This window comes from Scardinius erythrophthalmus (genome assembly GCF_964197995.2).
Source record: "Scardinius erythrophthalmus genome assembly, chromosome: 11".
NCBI lineage: Eukaryota > Metazoa > Chordata > Actinopteri > Cypriniformes > Leuciscidae > Scardinius > Scardinius erythrophthalmus.
Window position 1 is genome coordinate 9,135,103 of NC_138231.1, and position 25,431 is coordinate 9,160,533.

A 25,431-nucleotide genomic window follows, 5' to 3' on the forward strand; every position below is an offset into this window, starting at 1 on the left:
CAATCTTAGTAAAGCCCAAAAATCAAGGTTCAACTATTGTCGGCTATCACTTGGTATGCGGCTTAGTTTCTAAAAGGAAGAGGTGCAACTCGCTAAAGGTAAGTGTGAAATCAATATTACATTGTTTGTATGCTTCTGTTCATGTATACATTGTTTCAGGTCACAAATATGAAAGATGTTTGCCTTGTGATGAAAAAAGAGAACATTTAAGAATATATTAAATAAAATGAATTATATGCTGGCTGTTGTCAGGCAAAGTGCTTATTACTAATATCTAATTAATTATCTTAGTAATTGTTCTTTACCTTAAATCCATATTATGTTTTAAGACAGTAAATGTTTAACATACATAGTAAAAATGTAGAGAATAATTTTAACATGTATTTCTTTAAAATCAACATTTGCGTATTTTATATTTACCGGTAGCCACAGATGTTTATTCAATGAATAAGATTCAGAATTATCAAGTTGTTTCCTGTGAACACCACTGTACATTTTGAATCAATATTTCTTATTCATTTTTTTGCTTGCACCATTTAAAGTATTACAATTATTAATGCATTTCATTTGGTTTTATAAAATGTAACATTTATTAATAACACCTCTTTTTTGAACCATTATAATATTCTTCTCGTTTTACTTTTCTACATGTGCAAATCTAAGCACAATAACTAAACTTGTTTGAAGGACTTATTAATTATTAAGTATATTCATCTATTAAGAGTATTCCATTAATGAAGCCTCATTTAAAGGCTTATTGATTAAGTTAAACCTAAAGTGGACTTTGTAATTCATCGGTTTTCCTACCCTTTCTCATGTCTTTTTTTGTAGGAAAGTCTGAGCATCAGCAAACATGGGAGACTGGGGATTTCTCTCAGCGTTATTAGACAAAGTACAGTCTCACTCCACCGTCATCGGCAAAATATGGATGAGCGTCCTTTTCATCTTCAGGATCCTGGTCCTGGGAGCGGCGGCGGAGAGCGTTTGGGGTGACGAACAATCTAGTTTGGTTTGCAACACGTTGCAACCCGGTTGTGAGAACGTGTGCTACGACTGGCAGTTCCCCATCTCGCACATCCGCTTCTGGGTCTTGCAGATCATATTTGTGTCCACTCCAACTTTGGTGTACCTCGGCCATGCGGTGCAGGTCATTCACCAAGAGAAAAAACTCAGGGAGAAGATAAAAAGAATTGGCGAGGGCCACAAGTTGAAGTCACCCAAATACACAGATGAAACTGGCCATGTCAAGATTAAAGGAAACCTGCTCGGCAGCTATCTGACCCAGTTGTTTTTTAAAATCATCCTCGAGATTGCGTTCATCGTTGGACAGTATTATTTATATGGCTTTATTATGATCGCCAAGTTTACATGTTCCCAATCTCCTTGTCCTTACACCGTAGAATGTTTCATGTCCCGTCCCACAGAGAAGACTATCTTTATCATCTTTATGCTAGTGGTAGCCTGTGTGTCTCTGCTACTGAATGTCATAGAGGTGTTTTACCTGCTGTGCACCAGGGTGGGATGCAAGAAACGCTCACATCACATCACTTCGCCAAGAAACCCCGCCAGTTTGTCATCTTCCTGGCAGATGACCTCGGAAGACGCTCTGAGGCAAAACAAAATGAACAAGCAGTATGAGAGCGGTCAGAGTCTTGGAGGAAGCCTGGATGGGGCGAAAGAAGAAAAACAATTGATGGAAGACCATTAGATTTGGACTTTTGGATCTCAGAAATGTAACAAATCTGCCTAGTTTTAAGAGAAACATCTATACAGCTCCATTTCCAAAGCCCTTAACTGATTGTCCAGTATTTTACACACTTGAGAAAGAAAGTATATTATGGTATACTCTAAAAAATAGATTGTGTTATTTAATTATTTTATGATTATTTTGTGCATAATACATGTTTGGCCTGGATAGTTTTGACTATGGTAACTGCTTATTGTTATACTATTGTATATAATGTGTGTAAATATTTTTAAGAGTCAGTATAGGTGACTTAAGCACTGGTGTCCACGTCTTGTTTGTCTGATGTTGTCATTTCCATTGGCCACATTTCCCGTTACAAAACAGACAAATCTATAGTGATGTGTAAACAATATCCTTGTTTAAAATAAAACTTTTAAAACAACCGAAGTTTCTTATTTCACAATATATCTATAATCCAGTAAAAACACTCATTCACAAAAGCACAGAATGAATGCAGTTTCATGAAGTGGCAATGGATTTATTTAAAAATAATAAATAAAAGTCATCATTCTAATCACAAATCAGGCTATATGTCCTTAATTGCTAATATCTGATTAATTATATTAATTCATCATATTATTAATTGTTCTTTACCCTAAAGACATAGCATGTTTTAACCCTTAAACGCATACCTCAAGTCTTTAGACAAGGGACATCATTTACTACCCTTGTCCTCATACATTTTTTAGCGCAATTTTCCACCGGACAAAATTGCGCTTGTTAACTCATGATTTCTGTTCTGTCTGTGCGCACCAATCTTGCACTTCAATCTACTCCTCAACCAGACCACCTAGAGACTTCGGGTTTTCGGCATTATGTTAAGGAAGGTCTAATCTCGGGAACGCACAAAAAAAATCCAGGAAAAGATTTACTATCTCTTAGTGTTGTGATCCCATGAGGTGAGAAAATTGCGCTAAAACACTCACCGAGTTTTTATTACTTGTTTAAGTTAGACATCAACCTTCTCAGTATTCCTCAATCGATTCATTATAAACAACATAAAAAGAACAAAATAATACAATTATAAAAGAATGACTGTTGTAAAAAATTGTATAGGGTTGCTAACGACCCGAGGTGTGTAACAGTGTATTTTTTCTGCACAACAATAAAGAATCTTTGATAACTGAATAAGTGCAATTCACCGTTATTCTACAAGGTGGCAATGTCTGATACACAATGATGAAGTGACGTTTCACTCATAGTTACCGCAGGCAGAAAACAAAACAATAGGAAGTATCATCAGCAAAACTTAAAATGGCTCAGCTATTTACTGCATAGCAAGTACTGAAAGCAATAAAATATTACTGTCACTGTCACTTAATGGTGGTTTTGGTGAAGAAGCTGTCAGCGATCAAAATATTGATTTTGAAGATGCTGAAAATGATAGTTTTGAGAATATGTTTGAGATCGCAAATATGAGCCAGATGTTGAATGTACTTGGAAAGGAGCTCTGAAGAGGACAGTGATGATTGTATAAAACTTATGCTCAAAATGAACCCTTCCAAGTTCCAAAAGGTAACAAAATATGCTTTATTTTATTCTTCTGTAATTAGTACTCTAATATCAGGAGAGTTGTGTATTAATGCAACAAGTAGAGAGCCATCTGTGTTAGATATAGACCCGGGTCACTTAAGACCCGAATATGTAATAATGATTGGCGAGACATTCATGCATTTAAGGGTAAATGTTTTAAAGACATAGTAAAGTGTTAGAGAATGATTATAACATGTATTTATTTTAAATCAATAATTGCATATTTTATATTTGCATTATTGTTTATTCAAGGAATAAGATTCAGAATTATCAAGTAGTTTCCTAAAATCAGTAAAAAAAAAAATTTAAACAAATAAAGACATTTTGTAGCAATATTTTTGGCCCGCACAGTATGTTAAAATATTACAATTATGAAAGCATTTTATATAGTTTTATAAAATTTTAATTTGATTAATTTATTACATTTATTTAAAAAATGTAATTGATTTTTGCTCCACTATTCCTCTTTGCATTGCACTGCAAGTTGCATTTGTATTATCTTTATGTTGATGTATGTTGTTCTCGCATATCTCAAAAATGGCCACGCTGCTGATTTTTATCACTATTCTTATTACTGACTATAGCATAGAATAACTACAGCTCAGATGATGAAATCATCTCAAGGATAAAGCAATAATAAAGAGTTTTAATAAAGAATAAAACTCAAGGATTCATTATGTTATAAAAGCTCCTCCTGTGGTGGATGCCAAGATACTTTTTATTCGGCTCTCTTCTCTCATGGTGAAACATTAAAAAGTGGTTTTACTTCCCAGTATTAGTTGTGTTCAGAAATTCCTGCAATGTTATGAATCACACTGATGCCAAATCAATATACCGTGCCAAACGTGTGTGAACTGCATTGCATGTGTATTTATGCGAGTATGAGTATGTGAGAATACAAAGGTACAGAGATATTGTTTCGTGTGTATGTACTTATCCTAGATTCTAACATGATTAATAATTAACTTTGGGCTCAATTTTATCATGTAATCCCAAATATGGCAATGGAACTTTAATCAGACGTCAAGAGGAAGGTGACATCCCAAAAGAAAAAAAAAGGAAAAAATTGCGAAATCAAGTGCACTGAAGTTCAATCTTTACACCTGACACATGGCATTTCAACATTGAGCAATAGTCAATCAGCACCGGACTGAGACGCAAGTTGTCACAGGTAGAAATGTAAGTTTTTCATATTTTACATTTTTGTATGGCTCTGTTTGCTAATTTCTATGTGATATTATGTATTGTTAAGCTCCCTTCAGGATTCTAAACACAAAACTGACTATAATCAAATAATATTATTTTGTACTGATATACAGAAGTATTTTGGTGATTGCTGAATGTTAACCATTCACTGTTTCGAACTGAATGCTAGATTGGAAAAGTCAGTCTTTCACATTGTTAAAACATTGTTGAGTATCTTGAAGACTGCATGTTGAAAGATTTGTTTGCTAATTAGTTACATATTCCCTTTTTGTCATTAAACCACAAATGTAATGCCTAGAATTGCTTGTTTTCAAAAATACAGTGTCTTTAGGATATAATACAGACAGCAATCAATGTTGTGTTTTGGTCATAATAATAATAACTCAATTCCTTACTAAGTAAATGTAATTATGTTCATTTCAAATTCATATTTTTAAATTATATTTTGTTTTAATCAGATTTTAACGCTGCACATTGGACGCTCTTTTCTTCTGAACATTGAATTGTTGTCACAGTTCACAAAGGTATTGTGGTTAAGTGTATTTCTCTCTTTTTTGTATACATAATCGTTTACTTATTCTCTAATAATCTTACCCTTCTGCCGAAAATTACACGTTGGCGTTGCCCACATGCAGATATGTCGTGTTGACATTATTGATGCAAGCAATTGTTTTTTAGTAACATAAGTCATGCGATGTGTATTCAACATTATCATTGAATAATGACTACAATTATTTGACCTATGGAAGAAAGAAAACCATGCAGGGAGATGACCTTTCATTTTGAATACTTGAAGCACATAGATAAAATAATAATAATGTTTAATTTTTTTTTACATAAAAAATATATACAACAATTTTTATATATTTTTTTTAAATATAATTTTAAAAATGTAATCCATTTTTTCTCTGTTTTCTAAGCACAATAGTTTTTCACAGCTGTAAATATTGTATTATGTATGAAGTATTTCATGCATTATTTTAACATTATCAATGAATAATGACAAAAATGTTTACTCTGTTCCTCCCTCAAAGTTAGTATAGTACTGGAGTCTTGGAATATAGTCCATAAATTAGACTTTTTTTTCTTTCTCTCTAGCCGCTGCTCTATGAGCAATGCAATGATTCTTTTAAAATTTCTACTTATGTGTGTTCGCTGAAAAATAATAGCATATGGGTTTTGAAAGACATGATGTTGAGTAAATAATGAGATTGTTTTCAGCATTTTAGGCAGGTCAAAACCACTCAAAAATGCTGTCTTTCTCCCCTAGTTTTCCAGGCAGAGAAGAAACTAGGCACAAGCATGGGAGAGTGGGGCTTTCTCTCCAAGCTGCTGGACAAAGTGCAGTCTCACTCCACTGTCGTAGGGAAGGTGTGGCTCACTGTCCTCTTTGTCTTCAGGATCATGGTTCTCGGGGCCGGGGCCGAAAAGGTGTGGAGCGATGAACAATCAAAAATGATCTGCAACACTAAGCAACCGGGTTGTACGAACGTTTGCTACGATCACACCTTTCCAATCTCCCACGTTCGCTTCTGGGTACTTCAGATCATCTTTGTGTCCACGCCAACGCTTCTGTACTTCGGCCACGTTCTGCATGTCCTCCACAAAGAAAAGAAACTGAAACAGCAGATTGAAAGCCATGCTGAAAAGCAAGGCATCAAGCAACTCAAATACACCGACGATTATGGCAAAGTTATAATCAAGGGCCAGTTGTTAGGTAGTTACCTAGCCAGCCTGTTTGTTAAGATCTTGCTGGAGGCTGCGTTTATTGTAGGCCAGTATTATATTTACGGTTTCATAATGATCCCTAAGATAGAATGCTCCCAATCGCCTTGCCCTCATACGGTCGAGTGTTACATGTCTCGTCCCACAGAGAAAACCATCTTTATCATCTTTATGCTGGTGGTGGCGTGTATCTCTCTGCTTCTGAACGTGATTGAGATGTTCTACCTGATATGCCGCAGGTCAAAGAGACATCGTGGCACACAGGTGTCTGCATTCTCGAAAGATTTAAATGGATCCAAGGTGCACATCACAGGAACTTCAAAGTCTAGCAAAACTTAAGGGTGAAAAGATTGTTTGGTGTTGTAAGCTTGTACATAGATAAATGAGTATTACAATTAATGTCATTTTGTGATCAATTTGTTTTGCACAGTTTTTGTTTTGCTGTGAAATGAGTATATGTATTTAATGTTTGCACAAGAATGAATGTTGGTGCATGCTATTTAAAGTAATTTTATATGGACTATATATAACTTCTAACCTTTGTTAAGGTAATGACTTGTCTATGATCTATCACTTATCTCATTTTATTACATTTTTGTGATGCTCTACTTGGTCTCACAACGGAATTGTCATAAACTTACGTTACACTTAGATAATAGTTTATGTTACAAACTGCAGTTTCATAATTTTCTAAATACTTTCTTCTCTCCCCATTTGGTTAAATCAAACCACGTGGAACTCTATGAGAGTAACCAGTAAAATGTGGAAAATAAAAACTGTGAGTAATGTAACGAGCCTATGTTTTTTCTTGATAAATTAAAGTATTGCTCAGCTAGTGTGGGGAAGCTATTGGGAAATGTTAGAGTTTCATTAAATCAGAAAAGAATGAAAGAGATAGTTTACCAAAAATGACAATTTTGTCATCATTTACTCGCCCTCGTGATGTTCCAAACCTGTATGTTTCTTTCTTCTGTTGAACACAAAATAAGATATTTAAAGAATGTCGATAACCAGACAGTTGAAGGTACCCATAGTAGTACTATTTTGTCCTACTATGGAAGTCAATGGCTACCGTCAACTGTTTGGTTACCAACATTCTTTAAAATATCTTCTTTTGTGGCCAACAGATGAAAGAAACTCATCTACAGGTTTGGAACAACTTGAGGGTGAGTAAATAATCTCATTTTTTTCATTTTTTGGGTGAACTATCCCTTAAAAGGAGCATCTAAACATATCAATTAGCATAATTTAGCTACTCACCCAAATTTAGCTACTCACCCAAACCTCCATGACCCCAAAAATAACAAAAAAGCACGATAAAGATATCATAGAAGTAGTCCATATGTCTCACGTGCTGCTGGAATCTAATTGCAATTTGAATGTGCGCATATTTTACGTTTTTATCTCACAAATATTCAGATATGTCCGTTTCTGACGCGTCAAACTTGGTTGTTTCACTTGTCTTTTTACTTGCCTTATCTCCTTTAGTGGTTTATGGAAGAAGAGAACCATGCAGTGTTGAGACGACCTTTTATTTTTGGGTGAACTAGGCTATATGTAAATCTTAATGGGAATTACTTGAAGCACAGCCTACATACAAATAAACAAATACAATGCGATATGTGACTATTAACGAATGTGGTCGAGTATCCTTTTAAATTGTATGGTGATCTCAACCTAGTTTCATATTTTATTTTTATTTTTTAAATGTTTAAATGAAATAGATTTTTTTTATAATAAAAATGGAATAATTGAAAAAAACGGAAATGTGTTAATTTGTTTGTTTTATAAGTGCATTAGTTGCTTTTCACGGCAATTTAATATTATATTATTCTGTCAGAAGTGTTATTTCATGTATTGGTATATAATTGTCCTGATTTTCAAATGCACTGATGATTTGTGCTCTTCACACGCCCCCCTGTGATGAAAAGACATAACAGCAATGCTAGCCAACATTTTTTTTCTAGTTAACATTGGACACCATCACTCGTAATATTTAGAAATAACCATTCATTTTGCATCTTATAAACAACACACTATTTTTGCTGTTGTTTTTATGTGTATTTTTATTTGCACACATGACATATTCACAATAGTTATGTTCATAATAATCCCTGAACTGTGTGTTAAGCTACTGCTAAAATAATAGGCTGATGTTCATAATAATTAAACTGTGTTCTTCAATTAGCTACCAAGTCAGATATTATAAAACAGATACAATGGCATACATAAGCGACGTAAACACTATTTTTACGCATAAATCTTGTTTCACCTGAAAAGAAAAGGGAAAAAAAGGACTATTTAAATAGAATAGAACAGAAAATGGTGGAGGGCTTGAGCTCCAGACATGGGTCTAAAGGAAAAATTATGTCATTTCAGACTGTTTCATTTAGCAAAATGTCTTAGTATGGGTTAATTTCTCCATCTCAACCACTGCAGGTGGCCTCGTCTTGTGCTGGCTCCTACGACCTATCAGATAGAATATTTCTCCTAGATTCAAAACCAAAGACACACACGCCACAACAAGCATGAAGATAATGAAGATGCTCTTTTCAGTTGGGCGGGATGTAAAACAATGCAGGCCGATTTTAGGGCAAGGGTCTACTTTACAGTCTAGCTGCGTGGGCATCCAAAGGCCAATTAAATAGTACTGGCCTACAATGAACCCTGATTCAAACAAGATGGTCACAAAGAGACTCAACATATAGCAACAAAGCAGGCTTCCTTTGTAATAAATCTTCCCGTTATCATCAGTGTATTTGGGTAATTTGACGCCACTTTTCTCTGCCTGGTTTTGTAAATGCTGTCTCAGTTTGTTTTCTTTGTGAATGATGTGCAGAACGTAGCCGAGGTAGACCAGATTCGGGGTGGCCACAAAGATGATTTGGAGCGCCCAGAATCGCATATGGGAAATGGGGAAGGCATGGTCGTAGCAGGCATTCAAGCAACCAGGAGTCTTGATGTTGCAGACCATACTGGACTGTTCATCCCCCCAGACTTTATCCAGTCCAGCCCCAAGAACCATTATTCTGAAGATCAGCAGAACCGTCAACCAAACCTTCCCAATATTGGTTGAGTGAGACTGCACTTTGTCTAAAAGTTTAGACAGGAATCCCCAGTCTCCCATGCTGACCTGCAAATGAGAAGACTTCTGAGGTAAAGTACAATATGGGAGAATAAGAATTACATGGACATACATATATTTGACAACTCTGAAAAAAGAATTTCTATTATTTTTAACTAAATGGTCTTTTAGTTATCACCATCACTTTTGATGGTTTATGTAGTCATTTCCCCTCAAGTTTATAACTGTCATTTAAAATAATTAAATTGTAAAATTGACGAAGGAAAAAAGCTAATGTATGGGTTCTTCTATAATGCACAGTAGGAAAGTTGGTACAACATCAACATTAAAATATGTGGCCTATCAGCAATAAGAAAACATGTTGTTTTAAATAAAAACAATCATCATCAGTAAATGTTAGAGTGCAAAGTAGAGTGTAATTCCATTGCCAAGGTTAACATACCTTATTTTTATGATGACAGGTCCTGTGACACTTCTTATGTGCAAGCGAAAAGATGATATCAGAGGTATCAAGATCTGATCTTCAACAAGTTTTGTATTTTTTATAAGTGTAGCTTTCATTTTGTGTCCACCCACAAAAAAAAATGGGTGGGCACGAAAAAAAAAAGTAAAAAAATAAATGAATTTCACTTCGGGTCGATGAGCACGTACACATTCAAAATCAATCACACACTCTCGGATTTAAATCACACCGACCTTTACGTTGTCCAGCTTTGCCTCAGGATGTTGCAATACATGAAACCAAAAAAAAAAAAAAATGTAAGAGTCATGATCATGAGAAATGTGATGAAACTGTCGTTTCCATGGACAGCGTTTTTCCGAAATCACGAAAACACAAACACAATGTTGAAAGGAAAGGTCTGACTGTTTGCATTTCATACATTTTTGCAAAAATATCTTACAGTATGTAATCCAAAGGCCATGATCATTGCAATATGTTATGCTGTTTTTGTCTTTGTACAGTAATGGGTTTATACAATATAGTGTTTTGATATTATTTAGATAACATTTCTGTAATATCAATTTTAATATGAATATCTTACCGTGGTACAAAAGCCAATTAAGGATTTATTTGGGTAAAAGGAAAGCATCTGCCAAATGCATAAATTAAAACAGCAAATATGTAAATATGCATGTTAGCATGCATGTTTGAACTTTGTTCAGCTCTCATGTAGTTTCACCACAGCTATTCTCCACAGAAACCATAATTATGGGAGAAAATTGGCAAACATTACTTTTACTTGCGGTTCTGTGAAGTGTACAGTGCAGACAGAATATGGTTGGTCTCACTCAGTGATAAAACACAGAAACACCACATGAAAGGACACACATTTTGGACACAATTTTTATCCTCGTATAAGAACGTCCGGAAAAAAACGTATGAGAGTTTCGTATTAGAGACTGGACCGTTTAAGACGAACAGATTCAAAAGAATGAATCGGACCTTCCAGACCGAGCCATTTCAGACAAACCGATTCATTAGAATCAATCAGATTTTACAGCACTATCTACAAGAGGGAAAGAGGACTTTTTAAGACGAACAGATTCACTAGAATGAAAATGTTCAGCTTCAAGTGGCCAAATGTCTGTATAAAACAACAGCCATTTTAGGAAGCAAAACTTCTTTACTTCTGTGTTCTATTTCCCCCCATCTTATGGTTTCTTTAAACTCTTTTTTTTACCACATCTTTATTCCTAAACCAATGATGATATATCCTTCTAATGTATCTGTTTGACAGGATTTGTTCTTATATTTGTAATATTTGGTTTTCAGTCCACAGTTTAATGATCTGACATCACAATATTGGGGTGGTTGAAGCTGTTAAGCATGTGTTCTCTAAAATGTTGAGTTTGACGTAATTCGCTGATCCTGTTCTTATGAAATTTCCTATCCTCATGTGGCAATAAGAGAAAATATTAGGGTCCATTCATTAATTTGGGCTTAGTTAATCTGTCACTGCAAGATGACTTTTCTGTCAGGACCTGAGACAATATTTCTTTTGATCACTTAGGGTGTAAGTTCAAATCTATGGTGAAGTTTCTCAGGTCTTGGGTGTAAAATATCTTTGTTATTGAGTTATCAGTTCAAATGATTGCTGTCCCTCAGTTGCCCCCTTTTTTGGATCTCAGTCACGTATGACATGAAAAGTGTCCGTGTCCGTGTTTTATAAGCAGAGATTACTCAAGTTCTTTGTCAGGATGACTGTCCGCAGATCTCTCTCCCACAACTACTCATAATGAAACAAAAAAATCCTTGAGAAATAAAACTCCTTTTTACTGGGAGATTACACAAGGCTTTACTTGAAAATCAAGTGTCAAGTGTTAAAGGTTGTCAGGGTCAATCCGTGATTTATACAGTGAATTATCCATCCATCCATCCATCCATCCATCCTCATTTCAAACATTGAAATTGGGATTCGTGTTTTATAAAGGCTTGTTTCAGATTAGGAAAGTTAGGATGTGGCTAGAGTTTTTTCAACCACAAAGAACTGACATGAAAAGTGTCCGTGTCCGTGTTTTATAAGCAGAGATTACTCAAATTCATTGTCAGGATGACTGTCCGCAGATCTCTCTCCCACAATAACACATAATTAAGCAAAAATGCAAATCCTTGAGAGATAAAACTCCTTTTTACTGGGAGATTACACAAGGCGTTAACTGAAATTAAAATTGAAATACATTGTCACGTGTTAAAGGTTGTCAGGGTCAATCTGTGATTTATACAGAGAATTATCTATCTATCTATCTATCTATCTATCTATCTATCTATCTATCTATCTATCTATCTATCTACACTGTAAAAAAAGCTGCAAAACTTTGTTGAGATAAATTAAATATCCAACTAAAGTTAACTAAACCTACTATTTTAAGTCAAGCACAAACAAGTACTTTTTTAAGATGAAACAACTCATTACTTCTTAATCTAATGTTGAATTTTAAGTTGTGATAAATAATCACAGCACTCATTTTTTACAGTGTTTTTACAGTGTATCTATCCTCATTTCATGCATTCAAATTGGGATTTGTGTTTTATAAAGGCTTGTTTCAGATTAGGAAATTAGGATATGGCTAGAGTTTTTTTCAACGACAAAGAACTTTTAAATATCGGGTTGATTCTTATTAAAACTTAGCTTTTTCCTATTATATAAAGGTTGTTTTTAAACCTTTTACTATGACTTTAAATACATAAAGTTTAAATCGGTCATCCATCATACAATAATATTCCATAAAAACTACAATTATCTAAACAAAGTGGGAAATAATCATAAATAAATTATAAATAAAGGATTAAATAAATTTCCTGTATGTGAGAAAAAAAAAAAAAAAAAAAAAGATTTTTACACAAATAATGACCATTCCTCATTTGTGACGCCTTTCCACCACATCTAACAATTTTGTCAGAAGTTGTCTTAAAAGTCAATGTACTTATTTACCAAGGAGACAACAGTGTCAGGGAAGAGCTTGAGATTAGGCTAAATATGTTTTTTGTGTGTGTGTGTGTGTGTGTGTGTGTGTGTGTGTGTGTGTGTGTGTGCGCAAGTTTTCATCAAGCTTTATTAATGTCTGCCAAAACTGTTTAACAGTGTAATTATACATTTAAGTACTGAGTAATAATAATTAACTACATGTACCTAGGGTTAGGGTTAATGTTACCGATCCACAATCTGATTTCTGACTTGTGATGCTGCCTGAATCATAATCACACTACATGTATGTTCTTTCATAGAAAGAGTGAGCCTGGTTTCTCCCAATGTTTTTTTTCTCTATTCTGTCACCTGATGGAGTTTGGGTTCCTTGCCACTGTCGACTCTGGCTTGCTTAGTTGGGGAAACTTAATATTCAACAATATTATTGTTCTGACTAAGCTGAAACTATTGGATAAAAACTGAAGCTGGAAGATGACATCATTGTTTTCTGCAGAACTGCTTTATAGATGAAATGAACTCATTTAGTAATTGATGTTCTTTACCATGAAACTGAATAAACACTAAACTGACTTCAGCTGAACAATGACACTGTTTTATTTTGCTGCAGCTGAAATTAACTCGTCATAATGTTTACGTCATTAAATCATTTTCTTGTTATCACTGTAAAGCTGCTTTGAAACAATCTGTAAAGCACTAAATAAAGGTAACTTGACTTCACTTGGTTTAGGATTAGGGTGTGGTTTAGGTTTGTAGTGTGTAATTATGCACAATAATTACTATATTAACTACATGTAACGTGTTACAAGGACACTGTACAATAAAGTGTTACCAAATATTGTTTCGTTGTAGGCTATTCATTAAGCTGAAACTTGTGTCCCTTCTTATAGAGACAATCCCTCTGGAACAATCAGTGGTTAAGTCAAAGACACAGCAGTGATTGTCATTTCTTATAAGGGCTCAAACCCAGCACATAACCAGCCCTGATCTTCAGCCACGACACCACACCACCATCACATAGATGTTGTTTCCACCTCGCAACATATTCGAAGCTGATGATTCAGACAAATTTCGCTAATGTGTGAAAGTGTGATGCAACTAGACTCATGATTGGACTACTTCTAAGAAGAACAGAAATAAAGAAGTGAAAAATGACTGGTTAAAACTGGCTTTCTTTATCATAGAGTTGGGTGGAGCTTTCAGTGTTCCTTCAGATATAGGCAAATCACATGTCATGTATAAGATGAATGACTGAATCCTGTCTGACTGCATCGAAAGCGACCGGTATTTCATAAAGATACAGATGTTTTACTGTAGAATAGTCTTTAAATCTCAACAAACTGAATAAGAAAATAAGCTGATTTAAATACATACTTGCAAGGGGTTTTAAAAAATATATTTTTTACAATCATTAGTAGTAGTTGTTACTTTACGGGAAATTACCATTTGAACCCTTCATTCAGGTAAGAATATTTTGGGATTTGTTGGAGTACGATTTTAACAGTTACATATTCAATGTATTAATTTAATATAAAATATATTTAAATAATTAACAAGATAGTTATTGTTAACTATTTGGACCCACTTTATATTAGGTGTCTTTAACTACTAACATTTAAATAAATCATTTGGTACAATGCACTTATTAAGTACATACACTGTAAAAAAATGTATTATGCTCAATAAGTAATGACAACGTATGTTTTTACTCATCAAAATAAGTTAAGCAATTTTCAACTCTTTTTATAAGTTATACAAGAATCAACTCATTTTTTAAGTCAGTTTGATGTAATTTAAGTTGAAATTACTTAAACAGCCAGGTTGACTGTACTTAAAGCTACAATATGTAATTTTTTTTCGCTGCTAGGGGTCGCTAACCACTTACAATAACAAAGGCGTAGGTTGATGACGCATAAGCGGAATTATGGAACTTGTCGTCATGCCGAAGGATCTAATAATGTTTATGGATGAGTGAATACATTGATGTTTTTAACATGAGTGTGGTATGAACAGGTCGCGATTGCTAATGAGAGACAGATATCAGTGCCAAACGCGAGTCCCGCGGATATAAAGGAATAAGCACATTTCAATCTACCAAACTACCCGCAAGTGCTGAATTAATACTCACACAGGTCAGTTTATTCGATAAATTAAACTTGTGAGGTAACGCAGCGCTGTTTTACTTGGTCTACACTATCACACTAAACTGCATTTGAGTGTGTTGAAAGTAATAATATTATTCTATGTGTTAGTTTGTCTGTATGAGACTAGCAGTAGATCAACATTAGAATAACATACTGATCACATTCTAACATTTCATCATGATGAGCTATGTAACATTGATTTGTCTTATGTACATTTGCTCACCTGTCTAATAAAGTGCATGCAGGAGCGGCGTCTCTGTCAAGTCGAAGTTTGTCACGGACGTGGAGCTCTCGGCATTTCGGAAACGCCACGCTGATATTGATCCTTGTTTTAGTTCTCCTTTTGTCCCAAAGTCTGCTTGCCATAGTCCATAATGTTTGAACGAAACAACAACAGCGTGAGCGTTTTTGTTAGACGTAACACAGTTGTCCAAGTCTGTCGCCATGGTTACTATGGCAGTATGAGCGGAAATCAGGGATAACGCGGATATTACGTCATTGATTGGCGACAAGTGAACAGGGACGAGACATTATTTAAAATTGGAATTTCTCTGAAATTTGAAACTCTGAAACTTTCGGGATATTGTAAGTACACAACTGCAGGAAATATATCACACTGTGCAAGTGATTTTTGGATATTTTATTACAAAAATCTTACATATTGTAGCTTTAAAAGTTTAGGGCAGCAACTTTTTTACAGAGATGGTACTTTTATTATTATGATTACCTGCATGTAGTTACATCTGTAATTAATTTTCTGTAATTACATCTATTACACTTTTGTAATTATAGATGTAATTACAACAGTAATTTCCATACCTTTAAACACCAAACCTGTCCCTAACCTTACCTTATCCCACTTCAATAGCAAAAGTGTTTTGCTATACAGAATGTTGTTCTTATTTTTATTTGTATTTTTTGCTGCAATTACATAGCAGTTAAAGACACCTAATATAAAGTGTTAAATATTCATAAAACATTTCTAATATATATATATTAATGTGGTCCCCCATCTTATCTGTATGAATTCTTACAGAAAACATTCTAACTAGGAAATAACTTTCCCTCAAAGGTTTCAAATTGGTTAATAAACCAAAATACCATCCAAAACTTGTCTTTTTGATTGTGTACTAAAATGTATGATTTTATATGTCTACAGGTTGGCGACAAATACTCTGAGCTTACAAGGCACAACGTTTTTCTTGCCCATTTAATTTGGTGAGTATGACATTTCTATAATGGATAAGATGCAAATGCTTTAAATAAACTGGAAAGATTTTTGGGAAGTGAGAACATTACAGCAAAATGGCCAATGTGTTGCAAAAATCTCAGTCGCTGTTGTTCTCTTGTAACATTCATGGCTATAAGGGGACAATTTACACATTCCTTTACCCTTTTTATTACAATAAGTTCACTGCAAAAAATGCTTGTCATACATGGTGTTTTTGTCTTGTTTCCAGTCCGAATATCTAAAAATTCTTAAATCAAGATGCAGATTTACTAGGGGGGGAGGGGGCATTCATTTTGCATTAATCTGCAAAAATATCTGCCAATGGGGTCAGAAAACGAATCTGAATTCAAACAGAAACAAGAACATTTTTCTTACCCCATTGGCAGATCATTTTGCTTGTTTTAAAACCCTCCTATTACCTTTGGGGTCAATTTGACCACATTCAGTCTCTAAATACATAATTAACAAAAACATTTTTGCTTCATATTTAAATTATTTTCCTAATTTAATGGGCACAACTGGGTAAACATGAAGTTAACATGATGATATGTTTTCAGTGTTCTGTACACATTTTGTAGCATCGGTGTTCTTTGGGGTCAATTTGACCCCAGGCTCATTTTGCTGTATAAAACATATACGAAATATAAAAAATTTAGTTGTTCACACATTGGTGATTTGACAAAAATCACACATTTGTTTTGGTTGTATTGGATACTATTGAGGTCATTATAACTTGAGATTTTATGATCTTCAAAAAACTTCCCTCTGCTTTAGGCAGAGGTGGACAAAGTACACGACTTCCTTACTTGAGTGAAAGTACAGATACTACTGGTCAAATATTACTCCGTTATAAGTAAAAGTTGTAAAGACAGATTCTTACTTAAGTAAAAGTACAGAAGTACTCGTTTTTAAAAGTACTTAAGTATCAAAAGTAAAAAGTAAATGTCAATGCATTGTTTTATTATTGTTGCATTGTTGAATGTAATACTTACAGTACCTTATGCCTCTGAATCTATGCCTACCCTCATATCAATATCACATGTATTTCTAGAACACAGTTCCAGTGGTGGGATTAAATATGAGATTGAATAAGTCACTCAATGTGACTACTTTACTGAATACTGCACAGCAGAAACCATAGACTGACTACTGTTTAAGAAAAATAAGTGTAACAGTTCACTGTAAACCCTGATGCTCACAATAATTAACTGGTTTGAGTAGGTTAAACTTAAATCAGATCAATCAAATCAACTTTTATGAGTGTTTAGAACTTTCTTTTTCTTTTGAGTTCACAAAACTGACACATTTTAAGTAATCTGAGTTGTTTCATTGTTTTGAGTTTCATGAACTTGTTTCTTTTAATTTAGACAAACTTAAATTTAACTGAAACTGGGCTGGGATTTCTGTTTCCCAGCATGCTCAATGACGTCGGGTTCTGACGTAAATCTGACGTCGGGTTTTGACGTCAACCCGACTTTCATTTACAAACCAAAATCATCCACTGACCTTGACAGAAATGTAGTGGAGTAAAAAGTACGATATTTGTCTTTCAAATGTAGTGAAGTTAAAGTAAAAAGTTTCCAGAAAAGATAATACTCAAGTAAAGTACAGATACTCAAAAAGTGTACTTAAGTACAGTACTCAAGTAAATGTACTTTGTTACTGTCCACCTCTGGCTTTAGGGCCCTAACCTAACATTACCATATAAGTCTACCTGAAGTGTGCAAGAACCACTGATAGTTCATTCATACGATATAGTGGAGGGGTGAATCATAATTCTCACAAGAAATTAGATATTTCCAGGGAAGGGAAAACATCATTTTTTTCAGAACTTTGATATTTTGTGCCGTGGGAGAGGGGAAAACATAATATAGAGGAGGAGCAAATATAGGAAAGCTTCCACAGAAGCCTTATAAACCATTTCTCTTTGTGCTCTGCATGTGAGCTCTCTCTTTATGCTCTCTCTCAATTGAAAATGACCTCTAAGCAAAGGTTTTCTGTCAATTAGATTTTGTCATAGTTCTTTGAAAGTGACAGTGACAGAGGAGAATGTGTCTGAGATAGAGGAAGACCCAGATTATGAGGCATAATCCTCAGATGAGCACGACACTCCTAGTGTTGACCCTCATGTTGTCTATGAAAACATAAATGTGGCCAAATTTGATTTAGCTGTGGCCAAATTTGAAAATTTTGCTGCTTCAGTTATGGTGTTGATTCACATTTTTCTAGATTATTGTGCAGAGTGATCAGCTGAGTGACCTCCAATTCCTATTTGTGATGATCACCATGTATTCCTATAAAAAAATAATGGCGTATAATTTAGCGTATATCTCCTATCTGTCCTCCAGGGAAGCCCTGAGCAACCAATCATGGGAGATTGGGGATTTCTCTCAGCTTTACTGGACAAAGTACAGTCCCACTCCACCGTCATCGGCAAGATATGGATGGTCGTCCTTTTCATCTTCAGGATCCTGGTGTTGGGAACGGCGGCGGAGAGCGTGTGGGGTGACGAGAGATCCAACTTAGTATGCAACACCAACACTCCTGGTTGCGAGAACGTGTGTTACGACTGGAAGTTCCCCATCTCGCATATTCGCTTCTGGGTCATGCAGATCATCTTCATTTCCACTCCGACTTTGGTGTACCTGGGCCACGTGGTACACGTCATCCACCAAGAGAAAAAATTGAGAGAGGAACTGAAAAGGAACCCGATGTCGAAGCAGCCAAAATATACAGACGCTAACGGGAAGGTTGCAATCAAAGGAAACATGCTGGGTTCCTACTTGACCCAGCTGTTTGCGAAGATCATTTTAGAGGTGGCATTCATCGTTGGACAGTATTATCTATTTGGATTTATCATGGAGCACAAGTTCCACTGTAAGATGTTGCCCTGTACGACGGAGACAGAATGTTTCATATCTAGACCCACAGAGAAAACCATCTTCATTATCTTCATGCTGGTAGTGGCTTGTGTGTCTCTGGCCTTAAATGTTCTAGAAATATTCTATTTGCTTTGTAAGAGGATAAGTGGGAGGAATAAGAAATATAGGAAGAATGTAATGCATGCTGGAGATTCCCATTATCCTTCACCTTTTATGGTAGAACCCAGTGCTGTTGATGGAACGAGACACAATGAGTTAAACATGGCCTTTATGAACAGGTGCGGTCAAAGAAAAGGCAGTCTTGATGGAGCCAAAGCTGATCTATAGGCACCTATTTCTGGGAACACTTGTAGGAAAATACACATAGCTAATATAATCAACTTCATATTCACAAATATTAATATAATAGATTATGATCAAACTTAGCCTATGATTTATTTTATTTTTTTAATTGTTAATTGTAACTTTTGCTAACTGAACACTAGATGGCGCTGTAATCTTCTTGAGTTCCATTCACGCCTTACTTCTGTCACTAAGGCCAGTGTTTTTTTTTTTTGTTTGTTTGTTTGTTTTACCGTTTCAACTGCCATTTTTATTTTATTTTTCAACTAAAAAGATGTTTAAACACATTTTTTATACACCAAGAATAAATGGGAGATAAATGTGTACATTAAACCGACTGTGTATTAATTATTGTCTTATAAAGACAGGGGTTTCAGCTATTGAGCTATTAAACTATTATGATTAAAAAAAAGTATACACACACACACACACACACACACACACACACACACACACACACACAAAATAATAATCAAAAATAATCATAATCAAAAACTTTCTACCATTCTGATTTACTGATCACTTTCTTATAATACATAACTGTTTGTGAATTGTTAAATTTTCGTCAATTTCATAAAGTTTTCGAGCGAAATATTTGTTCATCTGTGATGAAGAACCCCATCAAGCGAGAGTGTATGAGGAGGACCCAAAAAAATCTGACGTAGCAGTCACGTGACTTTGTCAAACTTTGTGCGTCTGCTTTCCACTTTCTTCCCTCCGAGTCTCTTATAAGCAGGGAAAGTTTGACAAGTGTGCCTCAGTTTCTCCATAGTCGCTTACTTGGATTTGGTGACTGGTCTTCAGAGGTGACGGAGTAAGTCCCTACAGGGCTCTCCTCTCTTTACTTCTATCTAGGTAAGTCTTTCAACTTTTAAAAACTTTTTTTCCATAACAGCACTAATATTCATAACTGAGCATCACAGTGGAAAGTTACTTTTAAATAATTAATTGAATCATTTTAAAAAGCTTTTGTCATATTTGATTTGATTTTGAAAAACTTTTCAGTGAGTTTAGAAGTTTATGAAACGATATGAATCGCCATATAACATATTATAATCATATATGGTTCATTATTATAGCCTATCATATTTAGGTTTAGTTTAGTATTTATTCACGTCTGTTGTGGAGGACATGTTCGGTAGAAACAAGACATTAATAGACATTTCAAGTAATTAAAACAAAAAGGAAATAATAGAAACTTCAAAAACTTTGTGTCTGGAATAAGTTTTGAAGAAAAATGTAAGCAGGAATCAAATACATGAATTTAATTGAAACAAATTATAACAGCTATTTTTCTTATAGAATAAATGGAAAGAAACTTTAATTTTTTCCTGCTTTTGTTTTTTTTACAACTCTAATACGACTTTCTGATGAAAAACGAACTGTTGCGCTTGCGTCGTCAACGCGCTGTAGACTAGAGGGCGCTGTTCAGTCCCGTATTACAATGTTAAAAAGATAGTTCGCCCACAAATAAAAATTCTGTCATCATTTACTCACCCCCTCAAGTTGTTCCAAACCTGTATGAATTTCTTTCTTCTGCTGAACACGAAAGAAGATATTCTGAAGAATGTCAGTAACCAAACATTTGACGGGCCCCATTGACTTCCATAGAATGAAAAAAATATACTATGGAAGTCAATGGTGCCCGTCAACTGTTTGGTTATCAACATACTTCAAAAATATCTACTTTTGTATTCAGCAGAGGAAAGAAATTCATACAGGTTTGGAACAACTCGAGGGTGAGTAAATGATGACAGAATTTCCATTTTTGGTGAGCTATCCCTTTAAATATCCCTTCTGTAGCAAAACTTAAACCTGTGATTCTCAAGTATTCCTACATGTAAATTTTATATAAACAGTTCTTATACCATATTCTTTACTATATACTAAAACCTATCAAAGATTTAGTAGAATGCAACATTACAGAGAGACAAGCCTACGTTCTAACTATTGATGTCTAAACAAGAAAAATACTTGATGTCTCCCCCTTGATGTCTCTTATAAATGTTAACACTGTAATTGTCGTAATATACATTCCACATACCCCATTTAAACTTTATTAGTGCCACGAGACCCACAAATTGTCCAGGATATTGAAGAGATGCTCTTCATCATGCCTGCACCACATGAATCAGGAAATTCTTTAGAACTTCTTAAACAGTTCCTTATGATATTTGATTTTTCCATGCTGCACAGGGGAATTAATCAAAGACTTGCTTCCCAATTCAATTCAGATTTCAAGTGAATGTTATTGTTTGCATTTAAACATTGCTGATGCAACCAAAGGGACCAACATCTTGCTAAATAAACACGTGTCTTTAAATTCCCCAGCCAGTTTAAATTCTTAGTCATGTTAAAGAGGCATTTAAGATGTTTTAATCGGTAGATGATGACTCACTTTCATGGTCATGGTAGCATTAGCTTGAGAACTTTGATTTCACAAAGCAAAAGACAGCAAGTGCTGGGTTTTACAACCCTAAACCTAACCCCTACGTGTGTGTGAGCCACATGTTTGTTATGTGAGCTTTCTGAGACCAGGTGTAGTTTATATTATGATAATCTTGAGGTCAGTTTTCATGCTTATTTTCATAATAACATCCTCAGCAGGTGCTGAAACTAACACTTTCATCATGTGCTTCATGTGCAGAAAAAATACACTACAGTGGCCTCAACAAAAGTATTTAAGACACACTTCAAAAATGTACGAATGTCTTTGCATTGCATAACAACTACTAAAACCATGTGACTTTTTAATCCAAATGTGCCATATGTGTGTGTATACAGTATATATATATATATATTTATGTTATGCTTTAACAGTTATGCATGTTACCTTGAGGGGAACTGACTTCATACATTCACTAAAAGTGATGGACTCTTTGTTTAAAAATAATAGAAAAAAAATCACTGTGTTATTTGTTCAGAGATGTCACTTTGATATTTTGCATCAAATACAAAGACATTCAGACATATTCAAGTCTCCAAAAGTGTCTGAATACGTTTTATTACATCTGAGCTTTTCTATTTTCAGCTAGAACTCCCTCAAGATGGGTGACTGGAGTGCGTTGGGAAGACTTCTTGACAAGGTGCAGGCCTACTCCACGGCCGGAGGGAAGATCTGGCTCTCTGTGCTCTTCATCTTCCGGATCCTAGTTCTGGGGACGGCGGTGGAGTCGGCCTGGGGTGACGAGCAGTCGGCTTTCAAGTGCAATACCCAGCAGCCCGGTTGCGAGAACGTCTGCTATGACAAATCGTTCCCCATCTCGCACGTGCGCTTCTGGGTGCTTCAGATCATCTTCGTGTCCACGCCTACGCTCCTGTACCTGGCGCACGTCTTCTACCTGATGCGCAAGGAGGAGAAGCTCAACCGCAAAGAGGAGGTGCTGAAGGCCGTGCAGAACGACGGCGGCGACGTCGAGGTCCACCTGAAGAAGATCGAGCACAAGAAGTTCAAGCACGGCCTAGAGGAGCACGGCAAGGTGAAGATGAAAGGCGCCCTGCTGCGCACCTACATAGTCACCATCATTTTCAAGTCCGTCTTTGAGGTGGGCTTCCTGGTCATCCAGTGGTACATCTATGGCATCAGCCTAGCCGCCGTGTACACGTGCGAGCGTTCGCCCTGCCCCCACCGGGTGGACTGTTTCCTCTCTCGGCCGACGGAGAAGACCATTTTTATCATCTTCATGCTGGTGGTTTCGCTCGTCTCGCTTTTGCTCAACATCATAGAGCTTTTCTACGTGCTCTTCAAACGGATCAAGGACCGTGTGAAAGGCCAACAGAACCAACAGTACCACACCGGCACCATGAGCCCTACACCCAAGGAACTGTCCACTACCAAATACGCCTACTACAACGGCTGCTCCTCGCCGACCGCACCGCTCTCGCCCATGTCGCCCCCGGGCTATAAACTAGCCACCGGCGAGCGGACCAACTCTTGTCGCAATTACAACAAGCAGGCCAACGAGCAGAACTGGGCCAACTACAGCGCAGAGCAGAACCGCTTGGGCCAGAACGGAAGCACCATCTCCAATTCGCACGCTCAGGCCTTCGACTTCCCCGATGACACGCAGGAGCACAAGAAACTGACGCCAGGCCACGAGCTGCAGCCGCTGGCGTTGATAGACGCCCGGCCGTGCAGCCGCGCCAGCAGCCGCATGAGCAGTCGAGCGAGACCCGACGACCTGGACGTCTAGCCGCGCGACTCGGTGCCGCGTCACGACGCCAAAAGACTGACACAGGCAGTGAGACGCGCTCAACTCCTGTGCTGAGGGGGCGGGATTTCATCCGCACAAGATCCTCACTCTAGACTCTAGTCGATACAGAGACATAAAATTACTCACACTGCTGGAGGTACTATTCATTAATAATGATGTTGAAAACTAGCAGAGCTAACATGCCCTAACAAACGAACAGCTATAGGGGGGCTCAAAGCGGGGCCAAACCTGGGGCGCCTCTCGATTCTGCCCACCAGAATATGCCTTGGTGATGTGATTGATTTTGTTTGCTTGTTCGTATTTGGTTTATTAAAATGCCACACAACGATTCCACTTTAACATGTTGCACTCCTGCAGTACGTGTAGATTTGTGTTCTAACCCCGCCCTCCCGCCCACACACACGGTTATACGTCACTCGTTCGCATGACATCAAATCCCTGTTGTCCAACAGGGTGTTAATATTTATTTATTCATAAAAATTAACAGGATATCCACCACTAGATTAAGATTGACTACTACTCAAGGTCATGTCTACATAATTAATACCATCCAAGTGCATATTTATTGACAATAATCCAAATTTCAGCAATACATTCATCAGCAAATACTTTTCTTTCTTTTTTTTTTATTAATCACAGTGGACTGTCATTTTCCTGATAAACTTTGAATTTATGTGGTGTCGGTTTTTGTTATTTGATGATATTTGTTGTTTTTTGGGTGGTGGTATGGATTGAAAATGCCTATGTGTGGACTGAGCTGCTGTACCAACTGGTACACGGCTTGATTTTCTTTTCTGCATTTTTACTGAAATTGTCCTAAATAGTGTGTGAGAGAAAGTTTAACTTTTGTTCTCTTTTTTGTCATTTTATTTTCCTTTTTTTCTTTGCGGAGGGCAGACGGAATGAATTAGTTTCGAATTAGAATGAGTAGAATTAACGTCTTACCTTTGGAGTGAATGACCTTTTTAACTCAATGTAATCATTGCTGCTTGAGAGATAGAGTTTTAGTACTGTAAATCAAGCTAACTATGTCACAAATGTGAGGTTTTTTTTATAGAAGACTGCTTTTTTAGAGCTGGACTAATATTTAGTCAGTTATATTAAGAGATATATGCCAGCGTAGCTCCACAACTACCAAACTCTAGTAGATGAAATTTCATTATGGACATTCTTTGTTTTGATTTTTCAAATTGTGCATCATAGTATTGGTACTCATTTGCAGAGGCTCATGGATTTTTCAGCTACAATGGTGTTTGCACTGAGATTTTGGCTAGGGTGTTATTTGATGCAAAAATGACGAGAAGTTCTCTGTTATGCACGTAACTAATTTATTTTACAACACACTACGAGGCGTAAAATCACTACACTTTAACAGTGCTCTCACAGAATCCTTGGGTTTGGGCCGTTGAGTGGCTAAAGGCAAGATTTTGCATCTGGTAAATAGTGCATATTGGGTTTTAAATCAGAACAACACTGATGTAATGCCATTCCATGGGAATCCGCTGTCGTACGGTGTGCACGACAGTGGAAAAACCGAGCAATCAAACAAAAACGGACATTAATCAAATCTGTGAAAAAGCAATTTAACCAATAAAGATTTTTTCTTTGTCATTTTGTATTTGTGTGTCTCAGTCAAACTCTTTTATATGACCACACTAATGTTTTCCAATATACACTTACTCATTTCAGTATTTTTGTTTACACCCAACGAGAGGCACATGATCAAAAAAAAAAAAAAAAGACAAAATGCTCTGCAATTTGTCTGGTGCCAGTATCTAAAGGAGTCTGGTGCAGGCTTTTCATCCAAGAGAATTAGCCCTACACAAACCACCGTGTTTAAACAGGCAATAGAGACAAACGCAGTGTAACGGCCAAGATCGGTCTACGCCAAGAAAGA

At 36.1% G+C, this 25,431-nt stretch overlaps 5 protein-coding genes across 8 annotated transcripts; 4 read left to right on the forward strand and 1 right to left on the reverse strand.

Moving 5' to 3' along the window:
• The first annotated feature begins 45 nt into the window (after window positions 1–45).
• On the forward strand, window positions 46–2,122 carry gja13.1 (gap junction protein alpha 13.1). The gene is made up of 2 exons (XM_081379495.1): window positions 46–98; window positions 832–2,122. The coding sequence occupies exon 2, from the start codon at window positions 854–856 to the stop codon at window positions 1,706–1,708; it is 855 nt and encodes a 284-aa protein (XP_081235621.1). The 5' UTR covers window positions 46–98; window positions 832–853; the 3' UTR covers window positions 1,709–2,122.
• Window positions 2,123–4,350: 2,228 nt separating this feature from the next.
• gja12.1 (gap junction protein, alpha 12.1) lies at window positions 4,351–7,965 on the forward strand. Of its 3 annotated transcripts, none has more exons than XM_081379498.1 (3): window positions 4,351–4,459; window positions 4,945–5,010; window positions 5,757–7,965. In XM_081379498.1, the coding sequence occupies exon 3, from the start codon at window positions 5,789–5,791 to the stop codon at window positions 6,548–6,550; it is 762 nt and encodes a 253-aa protein (XP_081235624.1). In that variant the 5' UTR covers window positions 4,351–4,459; window positions 4,945–5,010; window positions 5,757–5,788; the 3' UTR covers window positions 6,551–7,965. The 3 variants fall into 3 exon arrangements, with proteins under 3 accessions (XP_081235624.1, XP_081235625.1, XP_081235626.1); XM_081379499.1 differs by having other exon boundaries at window positions 4,393–4,451; XM_081379500.1 differs by lacking the exon at window positions 4,945–5,010 and having other exon boundaries at window positions 4,393–4,459; window positions 5,757–7,959.
• Window positions 7,966–8,479: 514 nt separating this feature from the next.
• Window positions 8,480–9,869, reverse strand: gja12.2 (gap junction protein alpha 12.2). Its single transcript, XM_081379501.1, has 2 exons — window positions 9,739–9,869; window positions 8,480–9,344 (listed from the first exon to the last, which is right to left on the reverse strand). The coding sequence occupies exon 2, from the start codon at window positions 9,336–9,338 to the stop codon at window positions 8,601–8,603; it is 738 nt and encodes a 245-aa protein (XP_081235627.1). The 5' UTR covers window positions 9,339–9,344; window positions 9,739–9,869; the 3' UTR covers window positions 8,480–8,600.
• A 4,064-nt stretch (window positions 9,870–13,933) lies between these two features.
• Window positions 13,934–19,650, forward strand: gja13.2 (gap junction protein alpha 13.2). 2 transcript variants are annotated; one of them, XM_081379497.1, is made up of 4 exons: window positions 13,946–14,184; window positions 14,735–14,853; window positions 16,025–16,083; window positions 18,445–19,650. In XM_081379497.1, exon 4 carries the CDS (start codon window positions 18,466–18,468, stop codon window positions 19,303–19,305), a length of 840 nt encoding a protein of 279 aa, XP_081235623.1. In that variant the 5' UTR covers window positions 13,946–14,184; window positions 14,735–14,853; window positions 16,025–16,083; window positions 18,445–18,465; the 3' UTR covers window positions 19,306–19,650. The 2 variants fall into 2 exon arrangements, with proteins under 2 accessions (XP_081235622.1, XP_081235623.1); XM_081379496.1 differs by lacking the exon at window positions 14,735–14,853 and having other exon boundaries at window positions 13,934–14,184.
• A 385-nt stretch (window positions 19,651–20,035) lies between these two features.
• On the forward strand, window positions 20,036–25,145 carry gja1b (gap junction protein alpha 1b). Its single transcript, XM_081379490.1, has 2 exons — window positions 20,036–20,175; window positions 22,352–25,145. Exon 2 carries the CDS (start codon window positions 22,368–22,370, stop codon window positions 23,511–23,513), a length of 1,146 nt encoding a protein of 381 aa, XP_081235616.1. The 5' UTR covers window positions 20,036–20,175; window positions 22,352–22,367; the 3' UTR covers window positions 23,514–25,145.
• The last annotated feature ends 286 nt before the right edge of the window (window positions 25,146–25,431 follow it).

Excerpts from the sequence above, each read along its gene's own strand:
- gja1b (XM_081379490.1), top strand. The coding sequence starts at position 22,368 with ATGGGTGACTGGAGTGCGTTGGGAAGACTTCTTGACAAGGTGCAGGCC.
- gja12.1 (XM_081379498.1), top strand. The coding sequence starts at position 5,789 with ATGGGAGAGTGGGGCTTTCTCTCCAAGCTGCTGGACAAAGTGCAGTCT.
- gja13.2 (XM_081379496.1), top strand. The coding sequence starts at position 18,466 with ATGGGAGATTGGGGATTTCTCTCAGCTTTACTGGACAAAGTACAGTCC.
- gja12.2 (XM_081379501.1), bottom strand. The coding sequence starts at position 9,338 with ATGGGAGACTGGGGATTCCTGTCTAAACTTTTAGACAAAGTGCAGTCT.
- gja13.1 (XM_081379495.1), top strand. The coding sequence starts at position 854 with ATGGGAGACTGGGGATTTCTCTCAGCGTTATTAGACAAAGTACAGTCT.